Source organism: Somniosus microcephalus, chromosome 27 (genome assembly GCF_052327205.1).
Source record: "Somniosus microcephalus isolate GS21.2 chromosome 27, FLI_Smic_1.0, whole genome shotgun sequence".
In the NCBI taxonomy this organism is placed as follows: domain Eukaryota; kingdom Metazoa; phylum Chordata; class Chondrichthyes; order Squaliformes; family Somniosidae; genus Somniosus; species Somniosus microcephalus.
This window is the reverse complement of record NC_141013.1, coordinates 1,766,482-1,783,520: the sequence shown is the minus strand read 5'-3', so window position 1 is coordinate 1,783,520 and position 17,039 is coordinate 1,766,482. Positions and strand designations below refer to the sequence as shown.

The 17,039-nt window shown below is 43.7% G+C and overlaps 1 protein-coding gene across 2 annotated transcripts in view; it reads right to left on the bottom strand.

Annotated features, from left to right (window-relative positions):
• Positions 1-17,039, bottom strand: part of pde8a (phosphodiesterase 8A) — a 204,699-nt gene that overhangs the window by 62,961 nt on the left and 124,699 nt on the right. Inside the window, exons 6-7 of one of the 2 annotated variants that reach the window (XM_085968311.1) lie at positions 14,612-14,700; positions 14,079-14,157 (exon numbers count right to left, since the gene is read on the bottom strand). The exons of the other annotated variant lie outside the window; for it this stretch is intronic. Of the exons in view, the coding sequence (XP_085824437.1) occupies positions 14,079-14,157; positions 14,612-14,700 (168 nt within the window). The remainder of the gene's footprint in view (positions 1-14,078; positions 14,158-14,611; positions 14,701-17,039) is intronic. 2 annotated transcript variants of the gene reach the window in all.

The following is a 17,039-nucleotide window of genomic DNA, read 5'->3' as shown; positions in this document are numbered from 1 at the left end:
TATACTCACTGGAGTTTAGAAGATTGAGAGGGGATCTCATTGAAACCTATAAAATTCTGTCAGGTCTGGACAGACTAGATGCAGAAAGGATGTTTCTGATGGCCGGGGAGTCCAGAACCAGGAGTCATAGTCTAAGGATAAGGGGTAAGCCATTTAGGACTGAAATGAGGAGGAATTTCTTCACCCAGAGAGTGGTGAACCTGTGGAATTCTCTGCCACAGAGGGCGGTGGAAGCCAGTTCATTAAATATATTCAAGAAAGAGTTGGATATATTTCTTGAGGCTAAAGGGATCAAGGGATATGGGAAGAAGGCAGGGACAGGGTACTGAATTTGAATGATCAGCCATGATCTCATTGAATGGCGGAGCAGGCTCGAAGGGCCGAATGGTCTACTCCTGCTCCTATCTTCTATGTTTCTATGTTTCTATAATATGGCAACCAGAATTGCACACAGTACTCCAAGCGTGGTCTAGCCAAGGTTCGATACAAGTTTAGCATAACTTCACTACTTTTCAATTCTATCCCTCTAGCAATAAACCCTAGTGCTTGGTTTGCTTTTTTATGGCCCTGTTAACCTGTGTCGATACTTTAAGTGATTTGTGTATTTGTACTCCTGGATCCCTTTGTTCCTCTATTTAGATTCTTATTTTCCAAGTAATATGTGACCTCCCTATTTTTCTTACCAAAATATAATACCTAATTTTATCTGTGTTGAATTTCATTTGCCAATTATATGCCCATTCTGCAAGTTTATTAATGTCTTCTTGTAATTTGTTGCAGTCCTCCTCAGTATTGACTATCCCCCTCAATTTGGTGTCATCCGCAAATTTAGAAATTGTGTTTTTGATTCCAAGGTCTAAATCGTTAATATAAATTGCAAACAACATTGGTCCCAGCACTGATCCTTGTGGAACACCACTTTCCACCTTCTGCCATTCTGAATAGCTACCCTTTACCCCTACACTCTGCTTTCTGTCTTGAAGCCAGCTAGCTATCCATTCTGCTACTTGTCCCCTGACTCAGCATTCTCTGACCTTATTCATTAGTCTATTATGTGGTACCTTATCGAAGGCCTTTTGAAAATCTAGATAAACTACATCTACTACATTACCATTGTCTACTCTCTCTGTTACCTCTTCAAAAAATTCAATTAGGTTGGTCAAGCAAGACTTTCCCTTTTGAAATCTATGCTGACTATTTATTATATTTTTCATTTCTAGATGTTCTTCTATTTTCTCCTTTAGTAGGGATTCCATTATTTTTCCCACCACCGATGTTAAGCTGACTGGCCTATAGTTCCCTGGACATGTTCTATCTCCCTTCTTAAATATAGGTATTACGTTAGCTATCCGCCAGTCCTCTGGCACTACACCATTTTTTAACGAACTATTAAATATGTGTACTAATGCCTCTGCTATTTCTTCCCTAGATTCTTTTAAAATGCACGGATGTAATCCGTCCGGACCAGGGGTTTTATCCTCTTTGAGTTTCATTAGTTTATTTAGTATATCTCATTTTATCTTAAATGCAGTTAACTCATTACTAAACTCATCATCTGATGTCATCTCCACCTGTTCTATCTCCCTGGTAAATAATGAAGCAAAGTAATTATTTAATATAAAAATATTATTTAATATCTCTGCCATCTCTCTATTGCTGTCTATGGTATTATCCTCTCCATCCCTTAGTGGCCCTATTCCCATCCTGACCTTCCTTTTTTTATTTATGTGCCTGTAAAATATTTTACTATTTTGTTTTATGTTCCTTGATAATTTAATTTCATAGTTCCTCTCCCCTCCTGTCCATGTACTTAATGTATGCCTCGTTCCTTACCCTCAATTTTCCCCTTATGGCTTTATTCATCCACGGTGTCTCAGTAGTATTTAGCTTGTTCTTGTTTATTAGTGGAATATATTTTTACTGGATTCTGTTGAACACCGTTTTAAAAGTTTCCCATTGCTATTCTACATCATTGTTTGCCAATACTATTGTCCATTTTATTTTCCCAAGTTCTATTCTCAACTCCTCAAAATCAGCTTTTCTCCAATCTATTACGCTGGTTTTCGTCATACCCATGTCCTTCTCAATTATTATCTTAAAGCGTATTATATTATGGTCACTATTGCCCAGATGTTCCCCAACTTTTACTTCTCTTATCTGCTCTGGTTCATTCCCCATTACTAGATCCAATAGCGAATCCTCCCTTGTTGGGCTTTTTACATATTGGATTAGAAAGGAGTCCTGTACTCCATTCCCTTATCACCTTTACCTACCTCTTCTGTCCAATTAATATCTGGGTAGTTGAAATCCCCCATGATTATTATTCTATTTTTTTTACTCATTTCCCTAATTTGTCTGCATATTTCTTCCTCCACCTGCGACACTTTTTTTTACTGCCATTATGTTATCCCAAATAAGTACAGCTACTCCAGCTCCCCTTTTTCCCTCTCTATCTTTTCTAAATATATTATACCTTGCAATGTTTCATTCCCAGTCCTGATTTTTCTATAACCATGTCTCAGTAATCCCTACTATGACTGGTTCCTTGCAACGCATGATTGACTCCAGCTCCCCTTTTTTTATTACAGGCACTGTGTGCATTGGTGTACAGACAGATTAACTCATTTTTAATTGCAATTCCTCTCACTTTATTTTTAACCATCTTTTAAAACTCCTGTTCTATAACTATTTATTCCCTGGTCATCAATATCCTCCCTATGCTCTCCTTTCCTGTTTTGTTTATCCTTAGGCTGGTTTCATTTCTTGCAGATCACTCTCCCCGTCTTACTAGTTTAAAGCCTTTGCCACCTCCCTATTTACCCTTCCCGCTAGGACACAGGTCCCATCCCGGTGCAAGTGGAGCCCGTCCCATCGGTACAGCTCCTTCCAGTGCCAGTACTGGGACAGGAGGGGGTGCCAATCAAGCAGGCTGCTTTGTCCTGGATGGTATCCAACTTCTTGAGTATTGTTGAAGCTGTACTTATCCAGGCAAGTGAGAATATTCCATCACACTCCTGACATGTGCCTTGTAGATGGTGGAAAGGCTTTGGGGAGTCAGGTGGCGAGTCACTCACCACAGAATACCCAGCCTCTGACCTGCTCTTGTAGCCATAGTATTTATGTGGCTGGTCCAGTTGAGTTTCTGGTCAATGGTGACCCCCAGGATGTTGATTGTAGGGGATTCGCTGATGGTTATGCCGTTGAATGTCAAGGGGCGGTAGTTAGACTCTCGCTTGTTGAAGACAGTCATTGCCTGGCACTTGTGTGGCGTGAATGTTACTTGCCACTTATATTAAAAATATAATAGGGGAGGGGAGCCGGGAAGGTGGGGGTGTGAGGAACAGCAAACCCGTGCGTGCATGTGCGCTAAGCCTATGTAGCAGAACCTGGTCTCGAATTGTCCTGGGTTTCCTTGTCATTGGACCAAGACCTTGCTCTGTCAAGTTCGTGTGGTAGCTGGCCAACAGCTACCCCACATTAAAAGAATTCATGCACAGGCATCTTCCACCCCTTTAAAATGAAATTTGGGACCTGGAACGTCAGGATCCTCATAGATAACCCCAACCCCAGTGTCAGCTGTGGCTCAGTTGGTAGCACACTTGCCTCGGAGTCAGAAGATTGTGGGTTCAAGTTCCACTTCAGGGACTTGAGCACATAAAGCTAGGCTGACACTCCAGTACAGTGCTGGGGGAGTGCTGCACTGTCGGAGGTGCCGTCTTTCAGATGAGACGTTAAATCGAGGCCCCGTCTGCTCTCTGAGGTGGACGTAGAAGATCCCATGGCACTATTTTGAAGAAGAGCAGGGGAGTTATCCCCGGTGTCCTGGCTAATATTTATCCCTCAATCAACATAACAAAAAATACCAGATTATCTGGTCATTATCACATTGCTGTTTGTGGGAGCTTGCTGTGCGCAAATTGGCTGCTGCATTTCCCATATTACAACAGTGACTCCACTTCAAAAGTCTTCATTGGCTGTAAAGCGCTTTGAGACGTCCAGTGGTCGTGAAAGGTGCTATAGAAATGCAAGTCTTTCTTTTTTTAATTGCGACAGACCTGAACGTCGCACCGCTATCATAGCCCGGGAACTCAGACGCTTCGACATCGACATCGCCGGCCTGAGCGAGGCACGGCGGGCAGGGGAAGGCCAGTTCAAGGAACAAGGTCCTGTCATAACCAACACCTTGTTTCGTCAAAGAGATAAGTACAAGGCCTCAATGGCAACACCCTCGCTCCAGCCATGGGCATCTGTTGAGCTAAGTCATCACCCAAGCGAGGGACTGCAAGGATTTCCGCATCACCCGCGCCATGACAGGAGCTGACGACTGCTGGACTGACCACCGCCTAATCCATTCCGTTATCTCCATCAACCTAGCCTCAAAATGGCGGCGGAAACAGAAACACTGCCACAGAAAAATCAACGCTGAAGAACTCAAAGACCCTGCAATGAAAGCCCTATTCAGTCAACGTCTCATAGCTAACCTGAGGACTCCCAATGAACCGGAGCCGCAGAGTGTCCATAGTGCCTGGTCTGCCCTTAAGTCCACCATAATTAGCACCTGCGAAGAGATTCTTGGTTACTCTACCAGAAAACATCAAGACTGGTTTGATGAGAAAGACCAGGAGATCCAGGAGTTAATAAATCGTAAATGCAAGGCTTTCTTGAATTGGAAACATCATCACAACTCGAGGGAAAGAAGACAGATTTACAGACAACTGAAGGCCGAGGTCCAACAAAAAACTCGTGACCTAAAGAACAGTTGGTGGGTGGAAAGAGCGCAGGAGATCCAGCAACTAGAAGACAACCATGATGTGCGTGGATTCTTTAAGCGCAGTCAAGACCATCTATGGCCCAAGCACCCAAGGGCCTATCCCGTTGAGAGCCAAGAATGGTGAGGTGCTCATCAAGGACAGAAAGGCAGTCAGTGCCCGCTGGAAGGAGCACTTCGATGATCTCCTCAACCAAGACTCCGTCTTCAATGTAAGTGTCCTTGACTCCATCCCACAGCATGCTATCCGCCACTATCTCGACACAATCCCAGCCCGACGTGGTTGAAAAGGCCATCCGACAGCTGAAAAACAAGGCTTCCGGAGTAGATGAAATCCCTGCCGAAGTATTAAAGCATGGCGGAGAAGTACTCTTGGCAAGAATCCATGACCTTATCTCCCTTATCTGGAAGGAGGAGAGCAGGCCAGGGGATTTCAGAGATGCCATATTCATGACCATCTTCAAGAAAGGAGACAAGTCCGATTGCGGTAATTATAGAGGAGTCTCCCTGTTGTCTGCCACAGGGAAAGTAATTGCAAGAATCCTCCTCAATCAGCTCCTCCCAGAGTCACAATGCAGATTCCACCTACTAAGAGGCACAATGGACTTATTTTCACTGTGCGACAAATCCAAGAAAATGTATGGAGCAGCATCAACCTCTGTATATGGCCTTTTTTGACCTCACAAAGGCCTTCGACTCTGTCAACTGAGAGGGATTATGGAGTGTCCTACTCAAATTTGGCTGTACTCAAAAGTTCGTTACCATCCTCCATCTGCTCCACGATGACATGCAAGCCGCGATCCTTACTAACGGATCCATCACAGACCCAATACAAGTAAAGACTGGGGTCAAGCAAGGCTGTGTCACTGCACCAACGCTCTTCTCAATCTTTCTCGCTGCAATACTTCATCTCACTTCTAACAAACATCCCGCCGAAGTGGAGCTAATCTACAGGATGAACGGGAAATTGTTCAATCTCCGTCGCCTTCAGTCCAGAACAAAGATTGTCCCAACCTCTGTTACTGAATTACAGTTTGCAGATGATGCTTGTGTTTGTGCACACTCAGAGGTCGAACTCCAAACTATTGTTTAATCCTTCACTGAAGTGTACGAGAGACTGGGCCTTACATGAAACATTCGAAAGACAAAGGTTCTTTACTAACCTGCCCCCGCCGCACAACACTGCCCTCCGACTATCAAGATCCATGACGAGACCTCGGACAGCGTGGACAACCTTCCATACCTTGGGAGCCTTCCATCAGCGAGGGCAGACATCGATGACGAAATCCAATACTGCCTTCGGAGTGCCAGTGCAGCTTTCGGCCGCCTGAGGAAAAGAGTGTTTGAAGACCAAGACCTCAAACCCGGCACCAAGCTCATGGTCTACAGAGCAGCAGTGATATTTGCCCTCCTGTATACTTCAGAGACAAGGACAACGTACAGTAGGCACCTCAAAGCACTGGAGAAGTATGACCAATCCATTGGCAGGATAGGTGTACCAATGTCAGTGTTGTCGCTCAGGCCAACATCCCTGGCATTGAGGCATTGATTACGCCATATCGTCCGCATGCCTGATACAAGACTCCCGAAACAAGCACTCTACTCCGAGCTCTGTCGCGGCAAGCGATTTCCAGGAGGGCAGAGAAAAGCCTCCTTGAAAAAATGTAACATCCTCATCGACTCTTGGGAATCCCTGGCCCAAGACCGCTCAAATTGGAGGCGAAGCATTCGAGAAGGCGGCGAACACTAAGAGTTTCTTCGTTGGGAGCATGTGGAGGCCAAGTACAAACAGCGGAAGGAGCGTATGACAAATCAAGCACTCCACCCACTCGTCGCTTCAACCACTACCTGCCCCACCTGTGGCAGAGTTTGTAGATCCCACATAGGACTCATTAGTCACGTTAGAACCCACAATATTGGAGTGGAAGCAAGTCATCCTCGTTTCCGGGGGACTGCCTAAGAAGACTTGTCAACCGTGCCTGAATGTCGTCAAGGTCTTGCTGCACGCGGGCATGGACTACTTCATTATCTGAGGAGTTGCGAATGGAACTGAACACTGTGCAGTCATCAGCAAACATCCCCACTTCTGACCTTATGATGGAGGGAAGGTCATTGGTGAAGCAGCTGAAGATGGTTGGGCCTAGAACACTGCCATAAGGAACTCCTGTAGCGATGTCCTGGGGCTGAGATGATTGACCTCCAACAATCACAACCATCTTCCTTTGTGTTAGGTAGGACTCCAGCCAGTGGAGAGTTTTCCTCCCGATTAAGAACATAAGAAATAGGAGCAGGAGTAGGCCATTCGGCCCTTCGAGCCTGCTCCGCTATTCAATGAGATCATGGCTGATCTTCTGCTTCAACTCCATTCACCGGCCCTATCGCCATATCCCTTGACGCCTTTACTAGTCAGAAATCTATTGACTTCTGTTTTGAATATACCCAATGACTGAGCCTCCACAGCCTTCTGGGGTAGAGAATTCCAAAGATTCACCACCCTCTGTGAAGAAATTTCTTCTCATCTCAGTCCTGAATGGCCTACCCTTTATCCTAAGGCTGTGGCCCCTGGTACTAGACTCCCCAGCCAAGGGAAACATTCTCCCAGTATCCATCCCATCACGCCCTGTAATAATTTTGTATGCTTCAATGAGATCCCCTCTCATATTTCTGAATTCAAGAGAATACAGGCCTAGTTTACTCAATCTCTTCTCATACGACAGTCCCGCCATCCCAGGAACTAAAATGGGCAGGGGGTTGGGAATCTGTGCAGGGAGACAGAGGAAAGGGAAGCAAGGATAGAAGCAAAAGACAGGAAGGAGAAAAGCAAAAGTGGAAGGCAGAGAAATCAAGGGTGTAAATCAAACAGGGCCACAGTAAATAATAATTCTAAAAGGACTAAGAGTGTTAAAAAAACAAGCCTGAAGGCTTTGAGTCTTAATGCGAGGAGCATTCGCAATAAGGTGGATGAATCAGCTGTGCAAATAGATGTAAACGGATATGATATAATTGGGATTACGGAGACATGGCTCCAGGGTGACCAAGGCTTAGAATTCAACATCCAGGGGTATTCAATATTCAGGAAGGACAGGCAAAAAGGAAAAGGAGGTGGGGTAGCATTGCTGGTTAAAGAGATTAACACAATAGTAAGGAAGGATATTAGCTCTAATGATGTGGAATCTGTATGGGTAGAGCTGAGAAATACCAAGGGGCAGAAAACGTTAGTGGGAGTTGTATACAGATCCCCAAACAGTAATGCTGAGGTTGGGGATGGCATTAAATGGGAAATTAGAGACGCGTGCAATAAGGGCACAGCAGTTAGCATGGGTGACTTTAATCTACATATAGATTGGGCTAACCAAATTAGTAACAATACCGTGGAGGAGGAATTCCTAGAGTGTATACGGGATGGTTTCCTGGACCAATATGTCGAGGAACCAACTACAGATCAGGCCATCTTAGACTGGGTATTATGTCATGAGAAAGGATTCATTAGCAATCTTGTTCTGCAAGGCCCCTTGGGGAAGAGTGATCATAACATGATAGAATTCTTCATTAAGATGGAGAGTGAAGTAGTTGACTCAGAGACTAGGGTCCTGAATTTAAGTAAAGGAAACTACGATGGTATGAGGCGCGAGTTGGCTAGGATGGATTGGGGAATGTTACTTAAAGGGTTGATGGTGGATAGGCAATGGCAAACATTTAAAGATCGCATGGATGAACTACAGAATTTGTTCATCCCTGTCTGGCATAAAAATAAAACAAAAAAGGTGACTCAACCGTGGCTAACGAGGGAAATTAGGGATTTCGTAAGATCCAAGGAGAGGGCATATGAATTGGCCAGAAAAAGCAGCAAACCTGAGGATTGGGAGCAGTTTAGGATTCAGCAAAGGAGGACAAAGGGATTAATTAAGACGGGGGAAATAGAGTATGAGAGTAAGTTTGCAGGGAACATAAAAACTGACTGTAAAAGCTTCTATAGATATGTGAAGAGAAAAAGATTGGTGAAGTCAAGCGTAGGTCCCTTGCAGTCAGAATCAGGGGAATTTATAATGGGGAACAAAGAAATGGCAGACCAATTAAATACATACTTTGGTTCTGTCTTCACAAAGGAGGACACAAATAACCTCCCAGAGATGTCGGGGAACATAGGGTCTAATGAGAGGGAGAAACTGAATGAAATCAGTATTTATTGGGAAATGGTGTTAGGGAAATTGATGGGATCGAAGGCCGATAAATCTCCAGGGCCTGATAATCTACATCCTAGGGTACTTAAGGAAGTGGCCCTAGAAATAGTAGATGCATTGCTGGTCATCTTCCAAAATTCTATAGACTCTGGAACAGTTCCCATGGATTGGAGGATAGCTAATGTAACCCCACTATTTAAAAAAGGTGGTAGAGAGAAAATGGAGAATTATAGACCGGTAAGCCTGACATCGGTAGTGGGGAAAATGCTAGAGTCCATTATAAAAGATGTAATAGCAGAGCACTTGGAAAACAGTGACAGGATCAGACAAAGTCAACATGGATTTACAAAAGGTAAATCGTGCTTGACTAATCTACTGGAATTTTTTGAGGATGTAACTGGTGGAATAGATAAGGAAGAACCAGTGGATGTGGTGTATTTGGACTTTCAGAAGGCTTTCGATAAGGTCCCGCATAAGAGATTAGTGTGTAAAGTTAAAGCACATGGGATTGGGGGCAAGGTACTGACTTGGATAACTGGCTGGCAGACAGGAAGCAAAGAGTTGGAATAAACGGCTCTTTTTCCAAGTGGCAGGCAGTGACTAGTGGGGTACCGCAGGGATCGATGCTAGGACCCCAGCTATTCACAATATATATTAATGATCTAGATGAGGGAACTAGATGTAATATCTCCAAGTTTGCAGACGACACAAAGCTGGGTGGGCATGTGTGCTGTGAGGAGGATGCCGAGAAACTCCAGTATGATTTGGACAGGTTGGGTGATTGGGCAGATGTATGGCAGATGCAGTATATGGCAGATGCAGTATAATGTGGATAAATGCGAGGTTATCCACTTTGGGGGCAAAAACAGAAAGGCAGATTATTATCTGAACAGCAATAGATTGGGAAAAGGGGAAGTGCAATGAGACCTGGGTGTCCTTGTGCACCAGTCGCTGAAGGTAAGCATGCAGGTTCAGCAGGCGGTTAAGAAGGCAAATGGTATGTTGGCCTTCATAGCGAGAGGATTCGAGTACAGGAGCAAGGATGTCTTGCTGCAGTTGTACAGGGCCTTGGTGAGACCACACCTTGAGTATTGTGTGCAGTTTTGGTCGCCTTATCTGAGGAAGTATGTTCTTGCCATGGAGGGAGTTCAGCGAAGATTCACCAGACTGATACCTGGGATGGCAGTAATGACGTATGAAGAGAGATTGGGTCGATTAGGCTTATCTTCACTGGAGTTTAGAAGAATGAGAGGGGATCTCATTGAAACTTATAAAATTCTAACAGGACTAGACAGACTAGATGCAGAAAGGATGTTCTCGATGGCGGGAGAGTCCAGAACCAGGGGTCACAGGCTACGGATAGGGGATAAGCCATTTAGGACTGAGATGACGAGGAATTTCTTCACCCAGAGAGTGGTGAACCTGTGGAATTCTCTACTACAGAAGGCAGTTGAGGCCAATTCATTAAATATATTCAAGAAGGAGTTAGATATATTTCTTAAGGCTAAAGGGATCAAGGGATATGGGGAGAAAGCAGGGACGGGGTACTGAATTTGGATGATCAGCCATGATCGCATTAAATGGCGGAGCAGGCTCGAGGGGCCGAATGGCCTACTCCTGTTCCTATCTTCTATGTTTCTATGAATCAATCTTGTGAACCTTCGTTGCACTCCCTCTATGGCAAGTATATCCTTCCTTAGGTAAGGAGACCAACATTGTACACAGTACTCCAGGTGTGGTCTCACCAAGGCCCTATATAATTGGAGTAAGACTTCTTTACTCCTGCACTCAAATCCTCTTGTAATGAAGGCCAGCATACCATTTGCCTTCCTAATGGCTTGCTGCACCTGCACATTCACATTCAGTGACTCATGTACAAGGACACCCAGGTCCCTTTGAGCGTCTACATTCCCCAATCTTTCACCATTTAGGAAATACACTGCCTTTCTGTTTTTTCTACCAAAGTGGGTAACATCACATTTGTCCACATTATATTCCAGCTGCCATGTTCTCGCCCACTCACTGACCCTGTCGAGATCCCCTTGAAGCCTCTTCACATCTGACACTGCCACCTAGCTTTGTATCATCAGCAAATTTGGAAATGTTACATTTAGTCCCCTCATCCAAATCATTGATATAGATTGTGAATAGCTGGGGCCTAAGCACCGATCCTTGCAGTACCCCACTAGTCACATCCTGCCATCCTGAAAAAAACCCGTTTATTCCTACTCTTTGTTTTCTGTCTGTTAACCAATTCTCAATCCATGCTAGTATATTACCCCCAATTCCATGTGCCCTAATTTTGTTCACCAACCTCTTGTGTGGGACCTTATCGAAGGCCTTCTGAAAATCCAGTTACACCACATCTACTGGTTCCCCTTTGTCTACTCCACTAGTTACATCCTCAAAGAACTCCAATAGGTTTGTCAAACAGGATTTCCCTTTCATAAATCCATGTTGACTCTGCCCAATCTTACTATTAGTTTCTAAGTGCGCAGTTATTGCATCCTTTATAATAGATTCCAGCATTTTCCCAATTACTGATGTGAGGCGAACAGGTCTGTAGTTCCCCATTTTCTCTCTCCCTCATTTCTTAAATAGCAGGGTTACATTTGCTATCCTCCAATCTGCAGGAACTGTTCCAGAATGTATAGAATTTTGGAAGATGACAACCAAGATGTTCACTATCCCAATGGCCACCTCTTTCAAAACCCTAGGATGTAGGTCATCCGGTCCTTGGAATTTATCGACTTTTAGTCCCATTAATTTTGCTAGTATTGTTTTTTTACTAATAATAATTTCATTAAGTTCCTTATTCTTGCCACACCCTTGGTTTTCTCGTATTTCTGGGAGATTTTTTGTGTCTTACTCCGTGAAGACAGAAACAAAATATTTATTTAATTTCTCTGCCATTTCCTCATTCCCCATTATAAATTCTCCCGTCTCTGACTGTAAAGGACCTACATTTACCTTCGCCAGTCTTTTCCTTTTCACATACCTATAGAAGCTTTTACAATCCGTTTTTATATTTTTCGCTAATTTGTGCTCATATTCCATTTTCCCGTTATCAATTTCTTGGTCCCCCTTTGCTGATTTCTAAAAAGATCCCAATCCTCAGGCTGACAGCTTTTTCTGGCAAATTTATAAGCTTCCTCCCTTGACTTAATACTAGCTTTAATTTCTTTTGTTAGCCATGGTTGGATCACTTTTCCTTTTGGGTTTTTATGCCCTAGAGGAATATATGTTCCCATTCCCATTGACTTCAATTTTACTAGGGCTCCTTGATGCCACACTCAGTCAAATGCTGCCTTGATGTCAAGGGCAGTCACTCTCACGTCACCTCTGGAGTTCAGCTCTTTTGTCCATGTTTGGACCAAGGCTGTAATGAGGTCTGGAGCCAAGTGGTCCTGGCAGAACCCCTGGTCTAATTATCCTTTGACCTCCAACCCCATTTCACACTTGATTTTGATTGCCTGTGCGTACTGCCATAGGAGATCATCTAGTGTTCAGTAGTAATAAACTTTGTGCGTGCACATATAGACTATAAGCGGGGTAGAAGTGTACCCTTTCACCTCCAAGATCGATATCCGAATTCAGCCCAGACTGACCTCCATCTGACCAATTCATTAAATATATTCAAGAAGGAGTTAGATATATTTCTTAAAGCTAAAGGGATCAAAGAATATGGGGAGAAAGCAGGGACAGGGTACTGAATTTGGATGATCAGCCATGATCGCATTGAATGGCGGAGCAGGCTCGAAGGGGCCGAATGGCCTACTCCTGCTCCTATCTTCTATGTTTCTATGTTCTATGTAGCTAAAGGTCCTATTGATTGTGACTATAGCACAAGAAACTACAAGCTGGTTACCATTTACTGGCACTATACACTGCACTGGGTTATAATACATGTAGGGTGTGACATTGCCCTGCATTATGGAATTAATAACACCTGGTTTGAATGATGCAATGCAAGAGTTGGTCACAATTACAGGATTTGATTGTAAGAAATTTCCCCCACAACACCCACTAATATAAAAGCCCCAAACAATGCCCCTGGTACAGCAGTTTGGAGCAATGTTGCAGCTTGGAATCAGGCAACAGTAATAAATCAATCACACAGCTCGGGTGACTTCAAAACCTCTAACTTATCACGGCCTGGTCACGCATCCAGTCTCTGCTTTCCTCCAGAAACAAAATCAAGGGATAAACTAAGGCTTGCATTTATATAGCACCCTAGCAATTCTCTTGCAAACTACTAGAAGTAGTCCACACACAATTATTTATTCTGAAGTGACTGCTGTTATGTAGGCAAAGGCAGCAGCCATTTTGCACACAGTAGGATCTCTCAAACAGCAATAAGATGAATGACTAATTAATTTTGGTTTTGGTCGTTGAGGGAAGAATGTTGCACAGGACATGAAGAATTATGAACTCCTTTTTCAACAGTGCTGTGGGATCCTTAGCATCCACCTGAACCACTGGAATAGTCAGACAGTTGTGTGTGTTAACATCTGATCCAAAAAATGCCATCCACTCACTATGAGGCAGCTCTCCCTCAAAGCTGTACTGGAATGTCTGCTAGGTTGATTTAGTAGATCCTGGACTGTAGCTTAAAACTACAATTTTCCAATTCAGAGGGAAGAAGGCTGCCAACTTAGACAGGTTTACATTGGTCAGCTTAATTTCTGAAAATGTTATTACACAAGGAATCATTCAGCCCCCTCCATTTATACTGCAGGCACAGGATGAGAGAGGCAGCATCTTTTGCATGGCACTAATACAGCGAGGCCTTCTAACCTGCGAGAGTGCTTTAATCAGTAACCAGTTCTGATGAAAGGTCACTGACCTGAAACTCTTAATTCTGTTGCTCTCTCTACAGATGCTGCCTGACCTGCTAAGTATTATCTGTTTATATTTCATATTTTCAGCAACTGCAGTATTTTGCCTTTGTTTTTAATCAGTATCTTGATGGGTTAATTAGGTGCCATTTATACTTTTATATATTTTGCATTTAAAGCTTGAAAATAGAGCAAATTGATACGATAGTGAGTGAAAATATGAAGACATTTGCTGGTTGTTAACAAGTACAGGGGTGAGGCGGCTGAAAACATTCTTTATCAGCAACAAACCTGAATAATATTATCTTCACTTGTGATTTCTATTGATTCTTGACTTTGCTCCAAAGCTGTGAAGATTGCGCTACACGCCCTGAGAGAGAGAGAGAATGATACTATTAAGCCTGCACAGTAGCAAGCAGACATTTCATGTTTAGTGAATTTTATGCATGAAGCTAGTTGAACCCACAGAGTGTACAGAATTTCCAAAATAAAGGGACAAATATTTTTATTTGGAGTTATTTCTTTTAAAGATCTTTATTACTCTTTCCAATGTCACAGATGGACTCCATGCACCTTCTGATATCAAGAACATGCCCCAGTCATCCAATCAGGCATCATCTTCAGTGTTGGGGTTTGATGACCAATTATACATCTGAAGATTTGAATGAGATGGGCTAATGGGAATTGCAGAGATTTCCCCAGTAGAGGACAGAAGGCTGCTGTGACCTGAATCACTAATCTGCAGACAGTGAAACCGGTGCTGAATTAGGATAATACTTCTTGTACGTAAATCCACCCCGACCCAATGAAGCAGACTGAAGTACCTCAGTTTGAACTGTGCACGCACTTCTCCAAACTCCAACTGGATGAGTTCATTGTAACAGGCAACAATACTGGGATTTTCAACGTACCACTGTGGAGACAAGCACATCACACAACAACAGTGAAACCGCACAAGCAAACCCCAGCTGTTTCACGATATTAACAAGGCAAGTTAAACTAGCTCAACAGGTCTGCAATTGCCCTCAGCACCCTGATCACTATCCGTGCTCCAGAAGCTTCAGTTATGAGGAAAGACTAGAGAAACTAGGGCGCTCTTCATCAGAGATCAGGCAGCTAGGAGGAGATCTAATAGAGGTTCAAAATTAGAAAAAGTTTTGATTAGTTAAATTGGGGAAAAATGATTTCCATTGCTTTAGTGACTAGAGAGCGTAAATTTAAAGGTTATGAAAACAAAGAATTAAACAAACCTTCATTTTAATTTTATTTATACATTAAAAAAACGCAGAGGACTGTTATGACATGAAATGCCTGACTAGAAACAGTGGGGAAAGCAGAACCCATAACAGCTTTTAAGGGACGTGGATAAATAGTCAAAAAAATATATTAAAAGGGAATTGGAAAAATGGAGGGAAATAGGACTGAGTGAATAGCTGTTTCAGGGAGCCCAGACCCAGGAATTTGAGAACAGAAAAAGGGCATTCGGTGCAACAAGCCACACCTTTCTGATTGATCCCAATCCTACCTATCCACCTCCTCACCAAACCCCCGATTCTCTTCAGAGAAACATAGAAGATAGGAGCAGGAGTAGGCCATTCGGCCCCTCGAGCCTGCTCCGCCATTCAATGAGATCATGGCTGATCATCCAAATTCAGTAGCCCGTCCCTGCCTTCTCCCCATATCCCTTGATCCCTTTAGCCTTAAGAAATATATCTAACTCCTTCTTGAATATATTTAATGAACTGGCCTCCACCGCCCTCTGTGGCAGAGAATTCCACAGGTTCACCACTCTCTGGGTGAAGAAATTCCTCCTCATCTCAGTCCTAAATGGCTTACCCCTTATCCTTAGACTATGACCCCTAGTCTGGGCTCCCCGGCCATCGGGAACATCCTTTCTGCATCTAGTCTGTCCAGGCCTGACAGAATTTTATAGGTTTCGATGAGATCCCCTCTCAATCTTCTAAACTCCAGTGAGTACAAGCCCAATCGACACAATCTCTCCTCATACGTCATTCCTGCCATCCCAGGTATCAGCCTGGTGAATCTTCGCTGCACTCCTTCCATGGCAAGAACATACTTCCTCAGATAAGGCGACTAAAACTGCACACAATACTCAAGGTGCGGTCTCACCAAGGCCCTGTACAACTGCAGCAAGACATCCTTGTTCCTGTACTCAAACCCTCTTGCTACGAAGGCCAACATACCATTTGCCTTCTTAACCGCCTGCTGCACCTGCATGCTTACCTTCAGCGACTGGTGCACAAGAACACCCAGGTCTCTTTGCACTGCCCCTTCTCCCAATCTATTGCCATTCAAATAATAATCTGCCTTCCTGTTTTTGCCACCAAAGCGGATAACCTCACATTTATCCACATTATAGTGCATTTGCCATGTTTCTGCCCAATCACCCAATCTGTCTAAATTGTACTGGAGTTTCACGACATCCTCCTCACAGCATACCCTCCCACCCAGCTTTGTGTCGTCTGCAAATTTGGAGATACTACATCCAATTCCCTCGTCCAGATCATCATTAATATATATTGTGAACAGCTGGGGTCCTAGGACCGATCCTTGCGGTACCCCACTAGTCACTGCCTGCCACTCGGAAAACGACCCGTTTATTCCAACTCTTTGCTTTCTATCTGCCAACCAGTTCTCGATCCAAGTCAATACCTTGCCCCCAATCCCATGTGCCTTAATTTTGCAAGCTAATCTCTTATGCGGGACCTTATCGAAAGCCTTCTGTAAGTCCAAATACACCACATTCACTGGTTCTCCCTTATCTATTTTACCAGTTACATCCTCAAAAAATTCCAGTAGATTAGTCAAGCACGATTTACCCTTTGTAAATCCATGTTGACATTGTCCGATCCTGTCACTGCTCTCCCAGTGCTCTGCTATTACATCTTTTATAATGGACTCTAGCATTTTCCCCACTACCGATGTCAGGCTTACCGGTCTATAATTCCCCGCTTTTTCTCTACCACCTTTTTTGAATAGTGGGGTAACATTAGCTACCCTCCAATCCATGGCTCCCATTCCAGAGTCTATCGAGTTCTGGAAGATGACCAGCAGTGCATCTACTATCTCCAGGGCCACTTCCTTAAGTACCCTAGGATGTAGATTATGTACAACTGCAGCAAGACATCCTTGTTCCTGTACTCAAACCCTCTTGCTACGAAAGCCAACATACCATTTGGATGTAGGATGTTAATAAAACATTCTGCCCAATTTCCTTTCCTAAAAATGGAT